The sequence below is a fragment of the Xiphophorus hellerii genome, chromosome 21 (assembly GCF_003331165.1).
Source record: "Xiphophorus hellerii strain 12219 chromosome 21, Xiphophorus_hellerii-4.1, whole genome shotgun sequence".
In the NCBI taxonomy this organism is placed as follows: domain Eukaryota; kingdom Metazoa; phylum Chordata; class Actinopteri; order Cyprinodontiformes; family Poeciliidae; genus Xiphophorus; species Xiphophorus hellerii.
The window spans coordinates 13,849,809-13,873,100 of NC_045692.1; the positions used below are offsets into that span (position 1 = coordinate 13,849,809).

The following is a 23,292-nucleotide window of genomic DNA, read 5'->3' on the forward strand; positions in this document are numbered from 1 at the left end:
TCTCTTTTCAGCAGACATTTTCTCCTCCTCCCTTCTCACTTGACTCACGCTCAGGTCTAGCTGTGTTTTTCACTGAACCTCTATTATAATGCCATTACTATTCTTTGGCCGCTATTCACACGTCATGGTGTTGACACAGCCCATGCTGCTGTCGCCACAGGCTAAGCTCAGTTTTACCACATGTCCAAGATTTTGTCAGGCTATCTGAAAGTGTTTTGTTTGCTAAAGCAGATAAAAAAAGAACATGTTTTCCTGACACACCTTTACTGTCTGGTCCAAGTGATCTCAGATTTGCCGTATTTCTAAAACACCATAGCTCAAATATTCTCAGCCTTGTTTCTTGAACATCACAGTGTGTGATGTTTAGAGTTGTTGCCCATTTGGAAGATGAACCTCTGCCCCAGTTTCAAGTCTTTTGCCATTTACTAAAATGTATGTTTATGTACTTTATCACCATGGAGGTGATCAACATGTGGCTCTATTGATGTGTTAAGGAAGACCAGGCTGCTTTAAAGAAGATCATCATCATCAGTCTGTCTGCATTGTTGGGTCTCATGACTCTCATCGTCATCTGAGCAATACTCCATGGATTCTCTTTGGATTTTAGGTCAGGAAATATTTTTGAACTATGACACCGTGGTTATTAAAGCAGGTATAGCACTTTTCACAGCGTGGACACGTACCAAGTCCTGCTGAAAAATTAAATCAGCATCTCCATAAATTGTATCAGCAGAGGAATGCATCACGTAAAGTGGCTTAGACTTGATAAAACATAATGAAACATAGTGAAATAGCTCCCCCAAATCCTACAGATGATTCTGTTCTAGAGTAGATTTAACACAAAGAATGCAACAATTATCACCCGGAAATACACCAGTGTGTGGTGACTCTTAAAACTCAGACTCAAGCTGCAGTCTTTGGTTATTGCTGTTGCTTTTTTCTACACCTTTTACTTTCACTAAACCACCCTTTTTATATGGTTGGATACAGAACTCCGTGAACAGTCAGGTTCTTTAGCAGTGACCTTTTGTGGCTTACACTCCTTGTAGACATTACATAGTCAGCTGATGCAGAAAGCAGTTTTCCACATAATTTTGTAGGACATAGAAAAACCTTGATTTTGGTTTGTCATTAGCTGTAACCTGTAATCTTCTATTTAACACAAAATAAATGCTTAAAATAAAACCACACCGGTGGAAGAAGTCTAAAGTATCACTTTTTGAACTTTACTGGTGACATGAAGGAACTTTTCAGTGATAGGCCTACTCTTAATTAATCTGTATCTCTCTCCTGTCTGCACGGTAAGCCTGATAAATCGACGTGTATGGGTGCAAACATTGCTTGGCCTGCCAGAGAAAGGGACCTGGTAAAGCAGCCACAGTTGTCTTGGAAACGCGCAGTGGGGAGCTCGGACACGGGGATGTCCTATTTTCCACCACCGTTTTGTCACCCCTGTCTGGCGCTCAACATGTATCCATTACACCTTTCTAGATGCATCATTTAACACCATTTTCCCCCAGCAGCTCCACACGGACAAGAGCCCTTGGCGACAACAAACAGGGCTGCTGCGGCCGCCGCACTCTCGCCGTGTTTGCTAGCCATTAGCCTCGCGCGGCCCTGCGTGCGCGCGTGTGAGTCCGCCTCATTAAACATCGGCGCTCGCGGTAAGCCAATTAAGCTGGAGAGAGCGACTGAACTCAATTAACCGCAGAGTGTCTGGAGCGTGAGTCCGTATGCTGTGGACTTCAAACCCGCGATGTCGCAACGACTTTAAGACGCGTTCATTTACACGCAAAACCTTCCTGAATGAACCTCCTTCGACTCTGATGGTGTGTGCAACAACAATGGACTATTTGCAATGAGATCTTCAAATGCAATTATGGCACTTTCCACGGTATCTTAATGGGGGCACTCTGCGATGCAATAAAGTTCAAGTAAACCAGTTCTATACACAACACCCACCTGCATTATGGCTTAATGGTATTTATATTTGATCATTGTTGCAAAGAGGAAGGAAACTGTTAACTCGGGCTATTCTCCACTATGTGGTTTATGAAGCATGATGTGCCTTGAATGCATTTTAGATGACTTTCCAAGCAATTTTAAGGCGGCAACAGGAGGGATGATGAGACTTAAGTAGAGAGATGAGATGGGTAACTGTGATAGCAGAGAGTGACCGCTTTCCATGCCTGTAAATCTGTGGGACAATAAAAAGACAGATGGATGGACAAGATACAAACAGCATAAGATCAGGAGTAAATGACACTCTGCTGCCCTGAAAATCGCCCTGATTTCAGAGTTTGACATCTGAATTAATCCTAATCCAAAGACCTCTGCAGAAGCACCCTTCCTCCGCTCCTGTCCCGAATAAATTAATACAATTCGTTTCATAACAGTAACTTTTCTTGCAAAAGGTTATAAAAATTGAATTCTATTAATTATCTGGTCAAAAAATAGTTTCCAATAGTATTCATTGAATTTTGATATTATGCTGAGTGATTTGCTACAATAATATTAAAAAGTTGAGGGAGGCTTTTGTTTTCACTTATGGCCAACTGGTGTATAGTCCTCTAATAAACCAGTTGTTAAGCTGACTTTTTTTTTCTTTAAAATGACCTTACGTTATATTTTATCATGTCAAAAATTTGCAGAAAAATCAGTTATTCAGTTATTGATCCCATACAAATAAATCACCTTTTATTGTGATGATCAGTACTCTTTGTAAAACACTTGGGAGTGTGTTCTCCAGATTCCAGTTGTCCTCTTTAAACTACCGAATGCCCAAACACTTCAGTTTTATTTCCATCAGCCCTCAAGACATTTCTTATAAAAGTAAGGTCGTTATTCCTGAATTGTGCTAGATGGGTTGGTCCGTGTATCTACCCTAATATCTTGCCTGAGTTCTATTTTTCCTGCCACCTCAAAAGCAGCATGTTTGAGGTGTTCCCTTAAAGTGTATCCACAAGAACTTAACGCTCTCCAGATACAAACAATATATATCTGTAATGAATCTTTATAATATTTTTTAAAGAATAAAATCACTGAAGCAACATTTCAGTGATTGGCAAAAGCTTTGAGACTCGGTGACCTTTTGTCTGTACTGCTTTAATTTTTAAAATTTGCACTTAATCTCGATTGCTACGAAGAAAGAATCAAATGAAACACAACAAATTTGCAAAGTTAATGGCAGTTAGTGAAAAATGAACTAAGCCCTTCCACAAACTAACTTGCTAACATAATTTCAATGACCTTGTAGTTAACTAAGTTATCCAGGACAGTATAAGTCATTTTGGCTGAATTGCATCAACAGACTTTCAGTTTAAGTGAAGAAAGTCATTTGCTGGGAAGAGAACTTCAATGCACCCAAAAAAGGACCCTCTCCTAAAAAGGGTTCAACTAAGATTGGGATGCCACCAGTGCAATGCCTACTAAAGAATGGCAGCAGGTATGAGTGTGAAGTGGAGACTTTATATAAGACCTTCAGGAACTTTTGCAAAGAGAAAGTGGCATCAATCAGGTTTTGTCCTGATGCAAACATCGAAACTCAAGGTTGACACGTCGCATTAACTGGAGATAAACCTCAAAGACTTTATAAAATATGAATGATAAATTTATGTAAACTATATGAACATCTTATAGAGTAACAATGGAGTTTTTTTTGCGGTCACTTCTAAACTGCACGCATGCAGGCCTAAAATGTGTTTTTCTGTTCTGACAATTGTCGATGCTACATTTTCACTCGCCCTCTTGTCTGGAGGAAATAAAGAGGTGGATGCAGGTGAACGTTGTTGTATTTGCAGAGCGGCACCGATTTACGCGCTCTGTTCAGAATCTCCTGGAAACTGGCCGCTGTAGCTCTCCCGTTTTGTGCAAACAATGAAACCAATGACTTGGTGCGCCGCAGGGTCACATGGTGTCAGAGGGACACACCTGTGTGGAGCCCGCGGGGGCCTTGCAGTTGCGCCACAGGTGCGTAAGAGCTGAAGGTCCACGCCGAGGCAGGATCGCAGGTACGCAGCCTCGGGTCCTCTCCAACCATGAATCGGGAAGACCCCTTCTACCCCTCTCAGGTTTTTAAAGACTCCTGCGCCTACCAGAGATCCCCGGGAGATGACTACAGTCCGCCGCCCTGCCTCTACATGAGCAGGCAGGTGCACTCCGTGTACACGCCGCCGTCCCTGGGGACCCTGGAGCAGGCCAGCCTTCCCGACGTCGCTCCTGCTGCTTTCACCATGCCCGGCATGCGGGAGGATCCGGGCGTGCCACCGCTCCACCACCCGCAGGGCCTCCAGCAGCAGCCAACACTCCAGCCTCCGGGTTACATAGACGCAGGAGAGCAGAACAGATATCACCTCCCTTTTCCCTGGATGAAGACCACCAAATCCCACTCGCACACCTGGAAGGGCCAATGGACAGGTACAAAAAACCCGCATATAAATCGATATAAGAAAATAAATGTATATATATTTTTTTAAGGACCCACAATGCGGAATCAATTAATACATCTGAGCTCTGTCTGACTTTCTGAGGCCTTTATTGACATCTCTTAGAAGAGGACTTGAATTCACTGTATTTGGAACAAAAGATCAGCACTTGCTATTGTGCCACAACTTGATACTGCTGCGCATAGATTCTGAAACTTAAACCTGTAGCAAGACTATAACTTATGAGGAAATTATACCCATTAAAAAATATAAATAGATTATTAATGCGGTGTGTATTCTTTAAGCTGACATATATTTATTTAATCAACTTAAGTATGGGTAGTTTGTAAGTTTGATTAAACAGAAAAAATGCACAGATTCTGTATATATATATATATATATATATATATATATATATATATATATATATATATATATATATATATATATATACTAATGGCAATACAAAGTAAAAAAAGTAAAATACAAAGTAAAAAAAGAAAAAAGTATCGACTTAATTATAAAACTAATCAATTAAATGGATAAAATGATGCAACAGATTCAACTTAAATACAATAATTGTGACTCAACATATATATATATATATATATATATATATATATATATATATATATATATATATATATATATATATATATATATATATATATATATATATATATATATATATATATATATAAACATGATACATTTGCAAAGTTTTTTAATATATATTAGCAGAAATTGTGCATTTTTTCTGTTTAATCAAACGTACAAACTACCTATACTTAAGATGATTAGATAAATGCACGTTTGATTGCTTAGTTCTTAACAATAACTTTGGCTGTGCATTAAATATATTTTCACTTACTGGTTATGAGAGTCAAAACGAGCAGAAAAAGTGCTTTTTACATAGAAACAGGAGGGGGAAAATTAAGAAAAAAACATAAATTGCTAAACGACTAAATAATCACCTTTTTAGGTTAATAACGTTAAATAAACTGAACTAAAAAAACATTAACTTAAATTATCAAGATGTCACAATAGTTCCCATTTTCAGTTAAACCGGTTTTGAATAAATCAGATGTTATTTGGCCTTGACATAAATAATACATTTATTGTTTTGTTTCTGTTGCATGACCAACTTGTTTCTGATTTTATCATCAGTTATTTGGCTCTGCTCTAAGTTTTACCACAATCCCAATAAAAAAAAAGTTTTATTAAAGTGTCTTAAAGAATAAATAACAGAATTACATCATATAAAAGACTCGGAATCCCGATTTTGTTTTCCAGGGTCTTACGTGATGACCGAGGCAGAGGAAAACAAGCGCACGCGGACCGCGTACACGCGCGCCCAGCTGCTGGAGCTCGAGAAGGAGTTCCTCTTCAACCGCTACATCTCGAGGCCGCGGCGCGTGGAGCTGGCACTGACCCTGAGCCTCACCGAGCGCCACATCAAGATCTGGTTCCAGAACCGGCGCATGAAGTGGAAGAAGGAGGAGGACCGGAGGAGGGCCAGAGGGTCTGAGCCGGACCAGGACTCTTCCATCACCTCTGGGGATCAGGGAGAGACTGCGGGAGCAGGGGTGTCTTCCTCGAATGGACCTCACACCAGCACGCCCCCTGTTTCCCCACTGCATGGCCACACGTTGTCCGCGTCGGGGTCCAGAGAACCAGCTTAGACGTGGACAGCACTCGCTCTTAATTGGATTATATAGGAATTATATAGTTTTTGATGCACAAAGATAAAGCTGTTCTTACAGCAAGTTAAAGGACCTGTCAAGATCCCCTCACACATTCCAGTGTTTTTTTTTACATGGGAAATGTGGCTCACTGCCAGGGCGCCATTCATCAGGGAGTAGAAATCAGTCAGTCAGTCAGTCAGTCAGTCAGTCAGTCAGTCAGTCAGTCAGTCAGTCAGTCAGTCAGTCAGTCAGTCTGTCTGTCTGTCTGTCTGTCTGTCTGTCTGTCTGTCTGTCTATCTATGGACAAGTCAATTCAAAGTTACATTTCAGTAGGCAACAGGTTTTACTATTGTGTACATTCCAGATATCAGCATCCACCTGTGTATATATGTTTAAATCACATGCTTTATTAATTACACTGTTTAAAAGTGTATATGCTAACTTTGAAATAAAAACATATACAAGTACTGAAGTATTGCAGCTCCCTGTTAAATGTGGTCAAACTGGAACAGAGATCTATAGGCTTTATAACTTGTTTGTTGCGTCAGAGAGCATGAGACCTTGGAGACGCAAGCGGCAGATCTTCTTCACCTCCCCAATGCCGCGCGCCCTTTCCGCCGCGCGCTCGTTCCGGCAGCGCTCAGAGAGCTCGCGCAAGATGGTCACCTTGTCATTCATCCGCGCGCAGATGACAAACGGGAAGCCGAAGCGCCCCTTGTACTCCGCGTTCAGCAGCGCCATCTGCGAGGCCTCCGCCGAGCTCAGCGCGTCCATCCCGACCCGGGTCTGCTCTTCCTGGGACTCCCGGGTCAATGCACCGCTGTGGAGATGCTTGCCCGCGAGGTCCGGGTGACACCTGAGGATCCCCTCCTTACCTGGACACATCTGGTGACTCATTAAACTGCTCCCAGTATGGATATGATAAATAAAAGTACAAGGTGCGTGAAACGCAGCAAAAATCCTTTAACCTCACCCGACTCTGGGAGAGCATCGATGAATTCATTAATCGCAGCTTCTAAAGCATTTAAGCTCGTAAAGGGACGACGGGTCCACACAGCGGCTGTTATAAGAGGACATTTCTCCACGACATTACCGAAAATACTTACAAAATCTTCATAAGGAAGAGCATTTACTACCGATATGTCCATGGGAACAGATTTTTTGGTTGTACGGGTTGTGTTTAATGACCTTCGGACAACACATTTGGCAACAGGTTAACGCACTGCTGGACATTCAACTGGCAAAAATCTGATCTCTGGCGACACCGAGCGGCTGTGTAGCACAGAACGGGACATAATCGAGTAGAGAGCCTTGCACAACTATTCACCTGTAAACTTATCAAGTTCAAATTACAAGCATTAATGTATTTTATTGGGATTCCAATATTTTAGTACAAAATAACACATCATTGGGGTGTAGAAATAAAAATGTTCTATTTTTATTTATTTATTTTGGCAAACAACTAAAATTCTACAGCGCAATGTGGGAATTTTTCTTCTCCAGAATATTGTTTCAGGTCCGTACAGGTCGTTGTCGTTAGGTCCAACCACCTGGATCCCACCTGGGATTTCTGTTGAGAACCAAAATGATTTAGTGTCTTCTATGGTTTTGCCTGTGTCTGTGCTGATACCGTGTGTGATACATACCTTTTTCTTAATGTAGTACACAAGCACAAATTAGATTATTGTCAGAGCCAGGAGCAGAGCCAATATGCCGATTCTCAGTGGCATTAATAAGTGACCGTCATAAGATCTATACGCTAAAAATATGAAAACATGACAGAAGTCAGCTATAGCAACGTTATTGAATGAATGTTGAGGGTGAATGATCTTGTCTTACCTATGGAGGCTTGGTATATGGGGTTTGGAACCCCACCCAAATGTTCTGCACTGCACCAGGACCCAGCTTGGTCCATCAAGCAAAACTTAAATTGTGTTGCAACCGTTACATTTATTGTGCTCACATTGCTGGTGAGTTTCTGGTTACAGAAGCCATCAGAAACTGAGTGATTCTTCCTCTCAATCACTTCCCAGGGTGGGTTTGTTTCAGAGCTGCAGTCAGACAAAGATCACTGAGCTTCAGCAATCAGGCCTACTGATGTCTCAGGCTGAGCTGCTGTGTATTACTCACCTGTTGCTGGATGATAAACTTAACATCATCCATGTAGACTTAGCAGGCAAGACACTCACAGTCTCAACAAAAAGGTAATTATCTGTGCTCTTAATTGCTGACTCTTGTTCCTCTAGAAGGGACATTTTAAATTACAGGTGATGCTGTATTTATTTGCAGTTTAACAATGACACACAAGTTACATACCTACAACACAAACACTTGTTTCCTTTGTTTCCATTTTTCCTCCAGCCTCCAGGTGTAGTTTATACACTCCAGACTTTAATGGTCCACAGGACTTCACAGTCCTGAGAAAATAGTGGCACAGCCAACAGATTAATATGGTAAAAGGAAAGCTGAGCAATTTCCCTTTTGGGGTTTGAGACATAAAACATTTCTGGTCTTTATGAGGCTTTAAAAGTAGATTACCAGTCAATGATAATAAAAAAAAAAGAAAAGTGGGGAAGTTGTGTGTGAAAAACAAAGTACATCCTATAATTGAAGAGATTGTTGAACCAGTTTTAGCAGCAATAACTATGTTTTCTGTATAGGTTTCCCACATCACTGTAGAGGAGTTGTGTCCCACTTACTAGATTGATCTCATTTTAAGGTCTAATATGCTGATACACAGAGGAGCTTTGGGTCGACACTATGGCTGCAAGATAGGCCCAAAGATTGACTGGTTGCAAGTTGTTTTGAGCTGTTTTTGCTAGCATGCAAGTCTTTATTTGTCAGAATATTGTTGTTTTTTCAGATTCGATTCTGCAAACCCTAATTGTGTCGCCTTATTCTTTTTAGCCAGAAGAACTTCTTCATGACACAACCCCACAACTTAATGCATTGATTAGGATTTTGTGTGGCACAACTCTAGAAAGACTTGTATAACTGTGAAGTGAAAACACAAGGACATTTGGTTTTGTTATAGTACTTTTTTTTTTACAAACACAATAAATCTGATTTGTAGCGCATTTCTCGACTCTACTTTGAAAAAACAAAAGACGGTCTTATAACATGACCTTTCATTAAGCTGCCTGAGAATTTGCTTTCTGGCCTGTTCATTGATCTTCATGATGCTTTTTGTTGATTAATGTTTTAACAATCAAAGATTTATTCTGCTGATAAATTACACACAGGTGGACTTTAGTAAATAATTTGTTGCTGTTTGAAGGCAGCTGCTTGTGCTGCATTTGAATGGGACATATCCAAGTAAAGGGGCTGAATATCAATTATTTAATTTAAAATACAAAGCCTTTGAAAAAAAAAATCCTTTTTATGAGGTCACTGCAGAATAAACCCTCAACAGAAAAGGAAATTAAAAAATATTTTAATGCTAAAATTTAGATTATGTAATTATCTTTGAAAAATGATTATTCTGAGATGCCGAGGCATTGCTTTATGAAACTACCTGTGCTTTGTTACTTTCTTGTCTCTGGTGCATTTAGTGAAACTCCCATCAGGAGCTTCCCAGTAGCAGTGCTGCAGCACTGGGTGGTAGGAAACAGTTGCTGCCAAGCAGGAGCTGTTCTGAGTTATCACAAACTGATCAGGCAGCTGGGAGGTGATGAAGCTCTCAGCTGAGGAGACAAGAAAACAAAATGTTCAACACATGTACATTATTAATTCAAAATATAAAACAATAGCTATTAAAAGGTAATAGTTACAGTTCATGTAAAGAGCTGTTACTGACCCGTAACGTGAACATCCACAGATTTAGTTCCGTCTGAGTTTTTGCAGGTGTATGTGCCGTTGTGTTGTGAGGTTACTGATCTGATGAAGACGTACAGCATGCAGCTCTTCCCATGTCTGTCCTTCTTAATACAGATCTGGAAGAAAAACATTGAAATCCTAATCATGTAGAACAATGTATTTGAAATGAGTAGAAATCTGTGGTTAATGTGGTTGTATTTGAATATAATAAAACAAAAATCATAGTTTTCGTCACTGTACCTCATTATCTGGACAGGTTTCCGCCAAAACCTTGCCATCATGTTCCCACACAGAACTACAATCAGCATATTTTCTGGAGCGAAGCACCAAAGGCTCACCGGGACTTATGGTCACACTAGAAACCTCATCGGGTTTCATTGAAGCAGTATTTAAGTCTGAAACATAAAACACTTCAAGTTATTCAATGTGTTTATTTAGAATTTTCTAACTTAATTTGAGAATAATCCTGAGATGAGAGCTGGTCTCTTTCTCTGCTCGGGGTTACTGTTTGAGTTAAAACATTTCCTAACATTTGTCTGTTTTTTTATGTAATTACCAAAGTCATACAGCTGGGTGCATTCTTGTCCTTCATCGTTGGTGGCACAACACATCGCTCCACTCTCTGCATAGTTCGCAGTTGTGGCTGAGCTCTGTGCTGTTGAACCATCAATATCTTTTTTCTCATCCCTTGGGGATGGACTGAGAAGAAAGATTGATAGTCAGAGAGTGAAATGATAAAACTATGTATGTCTGAACAGAGTATCTAGTTGTCTTACCGAGACCATTCAATACTGGGCTTTGGAGAACCATCAGAGATGCATTTAAAATAAGGAGACATGCGTGCCGTATTCATATTATCCAGAGACAGCTTTGGTTTTGAGGGACGTTCTAGGAAGCATGTGAATCACATTGATTAACATCATTTTAAATCCACTAATGTATTTGTATTAAGATATTTTTTTATGCTTCTCTGTTTAGTTGAGTCTTAATTAAGATGAGAAATGATGAAGCTGCGACTCACCAAGGATACGAAGAGCAACAGTTTTTGAGATAATGGTCTTCTCTTGTCTTTTACAGGTCAGTTTGTAAATCCCAGAATCACTCCTTGCAAGTCTTGGTATGACCGTGGAGAAACTCCTAGTTCTGGAAAGGTTTAAGAAAATGTCAAACTTTACACACATAAAGAAAAGAAGCACATCGACCAACAAGCACATAAACCTAAAGATGCACTCACATGTTCATCAGTGGGTTTTTCTCGCTCTCCCACTGGCAGACAGGATGATCAGGAAGACCCTCTAGAGAGATGAGGAGTTTCTTACCAGCTGACAGCTTCAGGCTGACAGGATCAGAGTCACTCAGGTGGTCAGCTGGCTGAAAGCAATCCGACTGGAAGGCAAAACTTAGCATTTAATCCTCCTTGACAGAGAATCTTTTTTTGCTCAGTGATTTTTTCAATAGTGTTGGTTTATGTTGTGATAAAGTATAAATAAGGACAACCAGAAAAAGTACAAATTTCCTGTTTAAAATGATGATTTAAAAAAAATCAGCACAAGCTATCATTGCCCTATGTAAAAAACCAATTGTCCCAGTCAACAAGAGGCCCTGCAATTTTAAAATAACAAAAAAAAAACATTGACTATTAGAAAACTTCAAAAGATAAAGATCTTTGGTGTCACAGTGATTTTAGGCTGTTTTTTAAACTTGTGTAACGATAATTTTGAAAGACCAGGTTATGATAACAAAATTACACATTTTAGCTAAATAGGTACAAACTCCTCATAATTGTAATCAGACAATAGTAGCAAATGTTGTATTAAATGTTATTTGCTCAGCAAAACCAAAACAACAATATACATTTTGTTATTGTGCTGAAATAGATAAATAAATCTCAATAAATCAATATGTCAAGATACATTTTGTTATCTCTGAAGAAAAAAAATATGTTTTTCATTCGTATCACTTCGGAGATACCAGCACCATATTTTAAGTTTGAAAAGCGTTTTCTTTTACCTCCCAGCTGGACACACATTTCTGATTATCAACATCATCAGAGCAGAGTGCGTGAAAAGCACACAGCAGGAGAACAGCTGAAAAGGCAAAAAAATACACTTAAATTAGGTTTGAAAATTTATAATGAGACGTAAAAAAAAAAAAAACAATTTTCAAAAGTATTTTCCGACTTTACGCGAATTTGCTGTATTTTGTTTTCAAGACAGACAAATTCAGCTCATACATTGCATTTCTGATTGTTGCACATAAAGTTTTAAAGTTATGGTGGAACGAATAAAATCATAGTTGCTATGAATATGTGTACCCAGGTTGCAGAGACATGCTCGCTGCTCTGCAGCCAGAGTGCGAGCAGAAAACAACAGACAAAGGCGCGGCAGCTGCAGGCATTACGTATGCGGCGTTTACTTCGAACAAATGCATTTCCTCTTCAAGATGTACTCCGTGATCTTGATCCGTTACTTTGTTATTCTTTTTATTGTACTGGCCAAATAATTATATCATTTTTGCTATGTCAGAATCAGAATGCTTTTATTGTTCTTGTACAGAAGCACAACAACATCTCGGTTCATTACAGCCCGTCCAAAAAGACGGGGTGCCTGGGGCCTCCGACCGGCCCTGCGGGGCGTCGCCCTTTACTTTTTGGTGTAAGTAAAAGACTTGAATGCTGCCTCTTACCTGCAACTGTAATTTTCTTTCTCTGCATTTTGAGACTTCCTGGCAGTCCGCTTCACAAAGTCTGCATCAGATAACACTGTGAAGTTCACCCCTACTGCTGTAGGCGATTAGGACAAGCACAGACAGTGGCCAAGCATACTTTCTTCTTCTTCTTACATTTTTAACGGCAGCGGACATCCAGCAGTGCTGCACTTCTGCCATCTCTTGGATATTACTTTAAATAATTTCAATTTCTTAACAAAATGGAACCATTTGAGATCCACAAAGAAAAAAAAGAAAGAAAACATCTTCACTCCAGATGATCTGTCTTTATTATATGAAATATATTTCAGTGCTGTGACACGTGATATTTTAAAGTACAGTAGAGTTTATAAAATAATATGGTAAACTGATATATATGTGTGATTATAATGAGCTTAAGATGCTTGTAATAGTTAACAGTGCTTTTCAATCCAAATGTTAAAACTGACAGGAGTAGAATATACAAGTGAACCTATATTTGATCGGTATTAATGTTTTCTTTTTTTTTCATTAAAATCACAACATGTACCATCTATAAATTACAGTATGTCACTGACAACACTTTATTCATAGTGAAAAGTGTATTTCAGTTTTAGCTGCACCGTTAAAATCTCATTGCTCATATATTATAAAGCATCCTTGCAAATGCAGGCGATAGCATAAAAAAACAGAACAATATATTAAATTCTACATAAAACAAGTGTAACTCAACATAACGACAAGGATAAAATTCTCATGATATGTGGAAAATAATAATAACAAAACCAGTATGTTATTTTGATAATTATGATGAACAGAACGTCATGAACATTTTGGCCTACTTCCGCAGTATTTAATGTGGCAATAAAACCAACACTAAGGATAACCCTGAACACACCATCCCCGCTTGTGAAACATGGTGGTGGCAGCATCATGTTGTGTGATGCAGTTTTGGACAGAGGACACTTACGATCCCTTATGTATATAAATGAATGCTAAATCAAGCATGTTCAACCAAACGCAAATATAAATCTAAAATGCTCATAATATTTGTAAAAGAATATAAAGCCAGTATATTACTTTGATAGATATGATGAGCAGAATAGTAGGTAGATTGTTATATATGCTGCAGATAAAATAGCTTGAGTTGGAGATCACTCTCCATTAGACGGCTTCAGGGGCTCCTTCTCCTCGTCTTCCCCTGCAGCCTCTGACTTTAACGCCTCAGCTTGGCTTTCCTCTCTCTGGTTGGCTTTGCAGTAGTCATTGGCTGCTGCCGTCTTGCTTTCACTTTCTTTCACCAATGCTGAAATGTCCCCAATAGTTGATGCATTTTGATAGTCGCTGAAATCCTGGTCTTGCATGATCTGGTAGAGCTAAAAAGGAAAAAGCACAAAGGGAGATTGCTCAGAAGCATAAAATCATTGACAGTGCTTGTCAACTGGTGTCTGTTTTCCAAGGAATATCAAGTGAAAATCACTTGATTTTTCTCTGCTGCTTCATACCTTTTCCTCCATGTCCATCATCTGGCCACTCATGAAGTCCACTATCTTGGAGAAAGATGGCCGGTTGTTAGGATCCAGAGCCCAGCACTTGCACATAATACCATACCTGCATATGAGCAAGAAAAGAAGTTAAGTGGGAGGAAAAGCTCTGAACCTTAGATTATAAAATCAGTTATCATGGCTGACTGACAGATAGATAGCATCCAACATAAAGAAACTTACACAGAATCGTTGGCATAGTATGGACACTCCATCTTAAATCCTCCCTCAATCATTGAGTAGAAAGTGTGATCCACTTTAACACCAGGATACGGAGTGACGCCTGGAAGCAAAGAGTGTATTTTGAATACAATATAATGTGCGGTTAAAATGTGTTGCTTCAGTGATCTTCTGTGAAAAGTACCGAGTGAGAAAATCTCCCAGAGCAGAATGCCGTAAGCCCAGACGTCACTCTTCATGGTGTACATCCCCTGAAAGATGCTCTCTGGAGCCATCCACTTAACTGGCAAACGCACCTAAAACAACAACAACAAAAAACCCTCACCATCATAAAGTAAATATCAACAAGACTGGACACACTGATGTTATAAAGTAAGATTAATATCAGATCACATACGTTTCCTCTCACAACATAGTTGGAATCATTGTCGATGTCTCGAGCCAGCCCAAAGTCTCCGATTTTCACCAGACGGCCTTTTGTTACCAACACGTTTCGAGCCGCTAGATCTCGGTGGATGCACTAAAAACAGACATCATACAACAATCGTTAACTTGACTTTTACATCACTCACCAAACCAGATGAAATTTGGTTTTATTCTTATGAAGCGGTTGTTGAATTTATACACCACTGATCCTTATAATAATAATAATAACAACAATAACGTTAACGTCCTTTACAAATACCAATCTGAGAAGTGTGGCTTGCATTTAATTTCACTGAGTCAAGAGAAGAGTTTGTCTCTCACATTCTTGGCGGAGAGGAACTCCATCCCTTTGGCCACTTGAAAGGCAAAACTGAGCAGATCGTCAAAGGTGAGGGCCTGCTGCTCCATCTGATCATCTTCACTCTCGTACATTTCTGGATCTGGCAAAACCTCAATTTAATTACAAATCAATTTAAATAATGACACATTCTTATTTATCCACTCCATGTCTTGATGTGGCGTTTCACCTTCCATGTCGTTGGAGCTGAAAGTGATGACAGCGATGTCCTCCTGCCCCCCGGTGGTGATGCCATGCATGGGGATGTAGTTATCTGTTGCTGTTACCAGCTCACTGAAAACAAACATTAAATGATATAATGCTGGTGTACTTTATCCAGTGAGGGTTTGATATGCCATAGTAATTAAAACTAGCATGTACATAATATAAATAATACAAACTTCCTGCTGTTTCTTTTTTTAATTCTTACTTGGAGTTTTTCTTGGGCTGCAGGTTGTTGTACAGGCTGCTGAAACGGTCCCTGCTGAAGGCATCAGTCGCAGACTTGTGATAACGAACACCGCTCTTCTTCAGGTAGTTCAGCAGGTCTCCATAACAGCAATATTGGAAGATCAGGTATATGGGTCCTACAGGGAGGTTGCTTTTTATTATCATAAAGTTGCATTGCATGTACCTAACAGCCATTCAACTCATCAGAAGATTGCAAACATACCTGTCTCTGTGCATGCGCCGAGCAGGTTAACGATGTTGGCATGCTGGCCGATGTGAGTCAGCATCTTGAGCTCAGACATGAGAGCTTCCTTCTCCACAGACTCGTGTTTTTCTGCAGAGTGAAGATAGATATCAGGAGCTGATGTAGCATCTGTGGCTCTCTGAAACTGGCTTGTGAAAAAAAACCCACTGACCTTTCAGCATCTTGACGGCCACCTGCTGCGAGACTCCAGATTTGTTGATGCCATAAGCTGTAGCCTGAACCACCGTGCCAAAAGCTCCAGAGCCCAGCTCTTTTCCTGAGGGAGGAACACAGAAATGCTCTGAGTACGGATGTTAGTGTGGTTTGATTACAGAGGTGAAAAAATCCCCAGAGTATCCAGTAAACAAAGAGAGAAAATAAATCCATGAGAGGAAGTGACGTCTTCTGTTTGTATGATTCACAGATATATATTTAATATGAGAACTATCTGTGTAACCACAGCAGCATGTTGTAGTCTCTATCTCTATCTTTTTCTGTACTGTTGTGTTTGGCTCATGCATGCAGAGCAACATACTGGTAGCTTGATGCCTCACTTATAGCAAGATATTTTAACATTTAATAGCTAGGGTTTGATCTTTGAACCAAACAGACATCATTTAGTTTTTTTATAGCAAAAATTAACATTTTAGACATCAAGACTGACATTATTTTCAGCTACAGTAAACATCACACTTCAAAATGGAATCACATTTCTCATTTGTCTGTATTATATCCATAATAGAAATTTTATAACAAATCCACCATATTTGACTGCATTTCATTGGATAGAATGAAACACAACTCAAAAACTCAAACTGTTTTTGAGTTGATTATCAAAGTATTTGTTTAGTCTCTTTTTATATTTAAAGAGGTGGTCTGACTCCTACCAAGCTCCAGGTTCTCCCGAGGAAACTCCCATTTCTTGTCGTAATTAAAGTCCTTGAAATTGATGTAGATGTAGTCGTTGTCGTTAGGTCCAACCATCTGGATCATTTGAAGCTGAGGCTGATATTTGGGTTTCTGTTGAAAACCAAAATGATTTAGTGTCTTCTATGGTTTTGTTTGTGTCTGTGTTGATGCCGTGTGCGACACATACCTTTTTCTTGATGTAGTACATGAGCATAAATGAGACTAATGCCAGAGCCAGGAGCAGAGCCAATATGCCAATTTTCAGTGGCATTAACAAGTGACTGTCATAAGATTGATAAGCTAAAAATATGTAAACATGGTAGAAGTCAGCTATAGCAACGTTATAGAATGAATGTCAAGGGTGAATGATCTTGTCTTACCTATGGAGGCTTCGGGTTTGAGTTCTGGAACCTCATAATATCCCTCACTGCACCAGGACCCAGCTCGGTCCATCAAGCAAAACTTAAATTTTGTTGCAACCGTTACATTTATTGTGCTCACATTGCTGGTGAGTTTCTGGTTACAGAAGCCATCAGAAGCTGAGTGATTCTTCCTCTCAATCACTTCCCAGGGTGGGTTTGTTTCAGAGCTGCAGTCAGACAAAGATCACTGAGCTTCAACAATCAAGCCTACTGATGTCTCAGGGCTGAGCTGCTGTGTATTACTCACCTGTTGCTGGATGATAAACTTAACATCATCCATGTAGACTTAGCAGGCAAGACACTCACAGTCTCAACAAAAAGGTAATTATCTGTTTTCTTAATTGATGACCCTTGTTTCTCTGGAAGGGAAATTTTAAATTACAGGTGATGCCGTATTTATTTGCATTTCAACAATGACACATAAGTTACATACCTACAACACAAACACTTGTTTCCTTTGTTTCCGTTTTTCCTCCAGCCTCCAGGTGTAGTTTATACACTCCAGACTTTAATGGTTCACAGGACTTCACAGTCCTGAGAAAATAGTGGCACAGCCAACAAATTAATATGGTAAAAGGAAAGCTGAGCAATTTCCCTTTTGGGGTTTGCAACATAACCAGTATGAGGTTTTGAAAGTTGATTACCATCCAATGATAATACATAGTGAAAAGTGGAAAAGCTGTGTGTGATAAACAAAATACATACTTGCAGAACCAGTTTTGGCAGGTTTAACCGTGTCTGTATAAGTTTCTCAAATCACTGCGGAGGACTTTTGACCAACTTTTCTTTAAAACATTGCTTACATCTTACTTTAAAGTCTAATACCCTTATATACAGAGGAGCTCTGGGTCGACACAATGCAAGATAGATCCAAACCGTCTTGCCCTCAACTGGTTTTTGCTCAAAGCAAAAACCTTTGAGCTGTTTTTGCCAACATCAAGCCCATCCTTTCCTTCAAGGCATGCTTGCCTAGTCTTTTTCTACAGGTTTGCTGGAACAGTATTAACATCCACTGAACTTATTCACAATAAATACTTTCATGTATGTATTAGAATTGTATGTGATGCTGCACAGGAGGACTTGTGAAGTGAATGGATTAGGACGTTTAATTTTGTAATTTCTAATAAAGAAAATCTGATTTGTAGTGCATTTTATGTACTTTATAGAACCACAGCATCAACAGACTGTAATTTATGCCTACACCACTTTAGGAAAAAAGACTTTATAACCTTCTAAACTGCCTTATAGTTTAAAACAAGGGGTTGAATGAAAATCCTCAACAGAAACGGAAATGTAAAAATATTTTAGTGATAAAATTCATATTATGTAATTATCTTTGAAAAAAATGATTATTCTGAGATGCCGAGGCATTGCTTTATGAAACTACCTGTGCTTTGTCACTTTCTTGTCTCTGATGCATTTAGTGAAACTCCCATCAGGAGCTTCCCAGTAGCAGTGCTGCAGCACTGGGTGGTAGGAAACAGTTGCTGCCAAGCAGGAGCTGTTCTGAGTTATCACAAACTGATCAGGCAGCTGGGAGGTGATGAAGCTCTCAGCTGAGGAGACAAGAAAATAAAATGTTCAACACATGTACATTATTAATTCAAAATATAAAACAATAGCTATTAAAAGGTAATAGTTACAGTTCATGTAAAGAGCTGTTACTGACCCGTAACGTGAACATCCACAGATTTAGTTCCGTCTGAGTTTTTGCAGGTGTATGTGCCGTTGTGTTGTGAGGTTACTGATCTGATGAAGACATACAACATGCAGCTCTTCCCATGTCTGTCCTTTTTAATACAGATCTGGAAGAAAAACATTGAAGTCCTAATCATGTAGAACAATGTATTTGAAATGAGTAGAAATCTGTGGTTAATGTGGTTGTATTTGAATATAATAAAACAAAAATCATAGTTTTCGTCACTGTACCTCATTATCTGGACAGGTTTCCGCCAAAACCTTGCCATCATGTTCCCACACTGAACTACAATCAGCATATTTTCTGCAGCGAAGCACCAAAGGCTCACCGGGACTTATGGTCACACTAGAAACCTCATCTGGTTTCATTGAAGCAGTATTTAAGTCTGAAACATAAAACACTTCAAGTTATTCAATGTGTTTATTTAGAATTTTCTAACTTAATTTGAGAATAATCCTGAGATGAGAGCTGGTCTCTTTCTCTGCTCGGGGTTACTGTTTGAGTTAAAACATTTCCTAACATTTGTCTGTTTTTTTATGTAATTACCAAAGTCATACAGCTGGGTGCATTCTTGTCCTTCATCGTTGGTGGCACAACACATCGCTCCACTCTCTGCATAGTTCGCAGTTGTGGCTGAGCTCTGTGCTGTTGAACCATCAATATCTTTTTTCTCATCCCTTGGGGATGGACTGAGAAGAAAGATTGATAGTCAGAGAGTGAAATGATAAAACTATGTATGTCTGAACAGAGTATCTAGTTGTCTTACCGAGACCATTCAATACTGGGCTTTGGAGAACCATCAGAGATGCATTTAAAATAAGGAGACATGCGTGCCGTATTCATATTATCCAGAGACAGCTTTGGTTTTGAGGGACGTTCTAGGAAGCATGTGAATCACATTGATTAACATCATTTTAAATCCACTAATTTATTTGTATTAAGATATTTTGTGCTTCTCTGTCTAGTTGATTCTTAATTAAGATGAGAAATGATGAAGCTGCGACTCACCAAGGATACGAAGATCAACAGTTTTTGAGATAATGGTCTTCTCTTGTCTTTTACAGGTCAGTTTGTAAATCCCAGAATCACTCCTTGCAAGTCTTGGTATGACCATGGAGACACTCCCAGTTCTGGAGAGGTTTAAGAAAATGTCAAACTTTACACACATAAAGAAAAGAAGCACATCGACCAACAAGCACATAAACCTAAAGATACACTCACATGTTCATCAGTGGGTTTTTCTCGCTCTCCCACTGGCAGACAGGATGATCAGGAAGGCCCTCTAGAGAGATGAGGAGTTTCTTACCAGCTGACAGCTTCAGGCTGACAGGATCAGAGTCATTCAGGTGGTCAGCTGGCTGAAAGCAATCCGACTGGAAGGCAAAATTCAGTATTCAATCCCCTTAAACAGAGAAGCTCCAAACATGTCACTGTTAGCAAGATTGTTGGGTTCAGTGGCAATTCTTGCGCTAATGTTGATTTATGTTGTGATAAAGTATTTGCCCCTAATGGTGTTTATGCTTGGATGTTTTAGATGAAACTGGATTTTACATCAAACCAAGATAACCAGGATAAATCTAAATTTCCCATTTAAAATCATGATTTCATTTCTTGAGAAAGCAATCCATACAAACTGTCATGGCCCTATATTAAAAATCAATTGTCCCATAAACTTCATAACTAGCTTTCACCCTTTGTGGGAATAAACTACCCTCAGTCCTTTGCAATAACTGCTGGTAATGAGTGTGTTACATTTCTGTGGGGGGAATTTGCTCACACTTCTCTGTTTGGTTTCAGTCCCGCAAGCAGTTAGTTTAAAGTCATCTGTAGCCCTGTTTAATAATAATGTTTAAAGTATAGGCTGCAATAGATAAAACACATATGGTTTTGTGGGGAAAAATAGTTAATACTTACAAATCTGAGGGAATTGTAAATATTAACTTACAATTTAATCTGTAAAGCCAGCAAATTATAGTTAAAATATTTCTTAGTTTGTTGAGGGGGGGAAAAAATCAATAATTTTCAAAATAAATGTATTATTTCTGAAGAAAACCAAAATGTTTTGTTTGATTTGTGTCACTTTTAAACCATCAACACCCCATTTTAATGTTGACAAGCTTTTTCTTTTACCTCCCAGCTCGACACACATTTCTGATTCGTATCACCGTCAGAGCAGAGTGCGTTAACAGCACACAGCAGGAGAGCAGCTGAAACGACAAATAGAAATCAATTAAATTAGAGCTGAAACTAATAAAACTCAGTAAGTTTTCAGTATTTATTTAACAAATCCAATTCAGTTCAGTTTCTTTACATAGCACCAATTCACAATAAATGTCCGAAGTGTCGGAAAGCCATGTCGACACAAATGCAAAGTAGTGCGTAGTTGTGAAGTAGAAAGGAAGAAACACGTGATTTTTAACCTTAAATCTGTTATTTGTCAGAAAAGCCATTATTCAGTCCACTCTTAATCTCTTAATCACTAAACCTAGTGCGACCAATTCATCAGAAAAGCAGCCCTGTAATGCTGGGGGAGCTGCAGAGATCAAACAACAGCAAACTAGCACCACTTTGCACATGACTTTATATCCAAAAGTGAACAGCAAAGAGTTGACTCAAGGGTCCTGAATAGGCGCCAAATTTATCAGTCTTTTTATTTTTACTTTCCTTCCACTTTGCAATCAGGCAATACTTGATGTTGGTCTGTCATAAGAAAGTCCAATGAAATACACTGAAGCTTGTAATATAGCAAAATATGAAAAGGTCCAAAGGCCAGGGGCCAGTTTTTTCCAGGCACTGTTAAGACTGATTTTTAAATCACTCTGACCAGTTTAACACAAGAAAAAAACCCAACTGTATTTATTATTGAACATATTCATTATATTTTCATATGATACGAAAAATCTGAACAAACTTGGGTCAGATAATGTTATGAGTTGCAGTCATAATGGTGTCATCATGTCATCTGTCCAGCAGAGTGACTCTAGCATTACCCAATCTATCTGCAACACCAAGAGGCAGAACTCAGACATATCTGGGTAGACTGCTCACCACTGTTATCTTTTTTTTTTCAAACTGGTTTCAACTTTTTGAAATTAATCACTTAAAAGTTAACAAATAATGTTCTTCAGCAACTCCCCACAAAACAAACAAACAAAAACTAACTAAAAAAAGTCTAATAGTTGTGATCTGAGTGAGTTAATTTTAAAATTGGCACAAAGATTGAACTTTGACCACAATGCAGTTCTTATTTGTCTCATAGTAAACAACTCTGGCTTATACCTTTTATAGCCGCTTATGATATACATTGGATTAAAAATAAATTAGTACTTGAAAAAAACTAATTAACCTAACTGCTCCTATTAAACAAGCTTTCACAATTGTAATATTTGTGGACTAACTTTTTTTTTTAAACTTTGCATTATTTTAAATACGATATAATGCATTCTGCATGTTCGGGACTTTTACAGTCAGTCAATCCAAAATAGCCCAATAAAAATAGCATAGTCAAAAACAGCAGTATACTTTAATCAACACTGAGGATGAACCTTTAGCACTTTTATATATCAGATAGCGTTAGATGTCCGCTAAAATAAAAATAATAATAAAAATCATGAAAAAGATTAGAACTATCTCTAGTTGTCCCACAGTGGAAAAAATCAGATGTACCAGCAGCAAACTAAAGTTAAATAGAAGCAAGCAGATTTAAACTAAGGTTAAAAATTATTTTTAAAAATAAGATTACAGTGAGGGAAATTTACAACACAAAAAATACTGCAGTTATTGAAAATAGCATACTTTAAAAAGAAATGTGCAACTTCAACAATTTTCTTTTACAAGATGTGTGTTTGTGCATAGCAAATAGCAACTTGCAAAAAAAAAATCATCTGACTATTAAAAATTTCAAAAAGTCTTATTGTGTTAATGTCAATATTAACAGGATTATTAATACTATATGTTACCAAGTACATATAGTAGACTAAGTAGAGTTTCTTATTTTTGTAAGCTGATTGCATGTGTTACTACCCAATTCTGATAAGTGAATGCAAAGAGACTGGCTTTACATTTTTTAATAAATTATTCTTTTCGTTGCATTGTTTTAGCTTCAGATAAAGCTTCCAATATTTAGACATTTCAGTCAAGTCAATTCTGTATTTTACATATATGGTCATTTTTAAATTATTAGGGAAAAAACATAAATATTTACAAATTAGACCAAATATGTTCATGAGTTTTGCCTCATCAGTAAAAGACTTAAATGCTTCCTCTTACCTGCAATCATGTATCTCTTTCTCCGCATCATGAAGCTTCCCGGCAATCTGGGTTACATACTCCGCCTTAGACGGCACTGTGAAACTTTGCTGTGCGGGATGTGAACCAGTATGTTTTGAAAGAGGAAGTAATGTACTACTGCAAAGACTTCCGCCCTGACTTCTGCCATATATCCGGAATATTCAAAAAGCAGAACGAAAAA

The 23,292-nt window shown here is 38.6% G+C and overlaps 4 protein-coding genes across 4 annotated transcripts; 1 reads left to right on the plus strand and 3 right to left on the minus strand.

Moving 5' to 3' along the window:
* Window positions 1–3,662: 3,662 nt before the first annotated feature.
* Window positions 3,663–6,345, plus strand: pdx1 (pancreatic and duodenal homeobox 1). Its single transcript, XM_032550987.1, has 2 exons — window positions 3,663–4,416; window positions 5,718–6,345. The coding sequence occupies exons 1-2, from the start codon at window positions 4,038–4,040 to the stop codon at window positions 6,104–6,106; spliced, it is 768 nt and encodes a 255-aa protein (XP_032406878.1). The 5' UTR covers window positions 3,663–4,037; the 3' UTR covers window positions 6,107–6,345.
* Window positions 6,346–6,496: 151 nt separating this feature from the next.
* Window positions 6,497–7,412, minus strand: urad (ureidoimidazoline (2-oxo-4-hydroxy-4-carboxy-5-) decarboxylase). The gene is made up of 2 exons (XM_032550988.1): window positions 7,083–7,412; window positions 6,497–6,984 (listed from the first exon to the last, which is right to left on the minus strand). Exons 1-2 carry the CDS (start codon window positions 7,255–7,257, stop codon window positions 6,635–6,637), a joined length of 525 nt encoding a protein of 174 aa, XP_032406879.1. The 5' UTR covers window positions 7,258–7,412; the 3' UTR covers window positions 6,497–6,634.
* Window positions 7,413–7,525: 113 nt separating this feature from the next.
* Window positions 7,526–12,770, minus strand: LOC116711622 (receptor-type tyrosine-protein kinase FLT3-like). Its single transcript, XM_032550986.1, has 14 exons — window positions 12,611–12,770; window positions 11,936–12,012; window positions 11,160–11,311; window positions 10,947–11,068; window positions 10,702–10,813; window positions 10,482–10,624; window positions 10,166–10,320; window positions 9,906–10,041; window positions 9,624–9,792; window positions 8,426–8,526; window positions 8,240–8,351; window positions 7,949–8,160; window positions 7,756–7,868; window positions 7,526–7,679 (listed from the first exon to the last, which is right to left on the minus strand). Exons 1-13 carry the CDS (start codon window positions 12,636–12,638, stop codon window positions 7,786–7,788), a joined length of 1,602 nt encoding a protein of 533 aa, XP_032406877.1. The 5' UTR covers window positions 12,639–12,770; the 3' UTR covers window positions 7,526–7,679; window positions 7,756–7,785.
* Window positions 12,771–12,903: 133 nt separating this feature from the next.
* On the minus strand, window positions 12,904–23,211 carry LOC116711620 (receptor-type tyrosine-protein kinase FLT3-like). The gene is made up of 24 exons (XM_032550984.1): window positions 23,091–23,211; window positions 20,952–21,028; window positions 20,043–20,194; window positions 19,830–19,951; window positions 19,588–19,699; window positions 19,368–19,510; window positions 19,052–19,206; window positions 18,792–18,927; window positions 18,510–18,678; window positions 17,556–17,656; window positions 17,370–17,481; window positions 17,081–17,289; window positions 16,888–17,000; window positions 16,679–16,811; window positions 15,964–16,068; window positions 15,771–15,881; window positions 15,528–15,684; window positions 15,288–15,391; window positions 15,082–15,200; window positions 14,732–14,854; window positions 14,519–14,630; window positions 14,338–14,437; window positions 14,116–14,221; window positions 12,904–13,986 (listed from the first exon to the last, which is right to left on the minus strand). The coding sequence occupies exons 1-24, from the start codon at window positions 23,119–23,121 to the stop codon at window positions 13,765–13,767; spliced, it is 3,024 nt and encodes a 1,007-aa protein (XP_032406875.1). The 5' UTR covers window positions 23,122–23,211; the 3' UTR covers window positions 12,904–13,764.
* Window positions 23,212–23,292: the final 81 nt, after the last annotated feature.

Excerpts from the sequence above, each read along its gene's own strand:
- pdx1 (XM_032550987.1), top strand. The coding sequence starts at position 4,038 with ATGAATCGGGAAGACCCCTTCTACCCCTCTCAGGTTTTTAAAGACTCC. Across the intron at positions 4,417-5,717 it reads CTGGAAGGGCCAATGGACAG|GGTCTTACGTGATGACCGAG; the intron begins GTACAAAAAACC and ends TTTGTTTTCCAG.
- urad (XM_032550988.1), bottom strand. The coding sequence starts at position 7,257 with ATGGACATATCGGTAGTAAATGCTCTTCCTTATGAAGATTTTGTAAGT. Across the intron at positions 6,985-7,082 it reads CGATGCTCTCCCAGAGTCGG|GTAAGGAGGGGATCCTCAGG; the intron begins GTGAGGTTAAAG and ends AGATGTGTCCAG.
- LOC116711622 (XM_032550986.1), bottom strand. The coding sequence starts at position 12,638 with ATGCAGAGAAAGAAAATTACAGTTGCAG. Across the intron at positions 10,042-10,165 it reads AAACCTGTCCAGATAATGAG|ATCTGTATTAAGAAGGACAG; the intron begins GTACAGTGACGA and ends TTTTTCTTCCAG. Across the intron at positions 9,793-9,905 it reads TGTGGATGTTCACGTTACGG|CTGAGAGCTTCATCACCTCC; the intron begins GTCAGTAACAGC and ends TTGTCTCCTCAG.
- LOC116711620 (XM_032550984.1), bottom strand. The coding sequence starts at position 23,121 with ATGATGCGGAGAAAGAGATACATGATTGCAG. Across the intron at positions 20,195-20,951 it reads AATGTGTGTCGAGCTGGGAG|TCGGATTGCTTTCAGCCAGC; the intron begins GTAAAAGAAAAA and ends TTTGCCTTCCAG. Across the intron at positions 17,001-17,080 it reads CAAACCCGAAGCCTCCATAG|CTTATCAATCTTATGACAGT; the intron begins GTAAGACAAGAT and ends ACATATTTTTAG.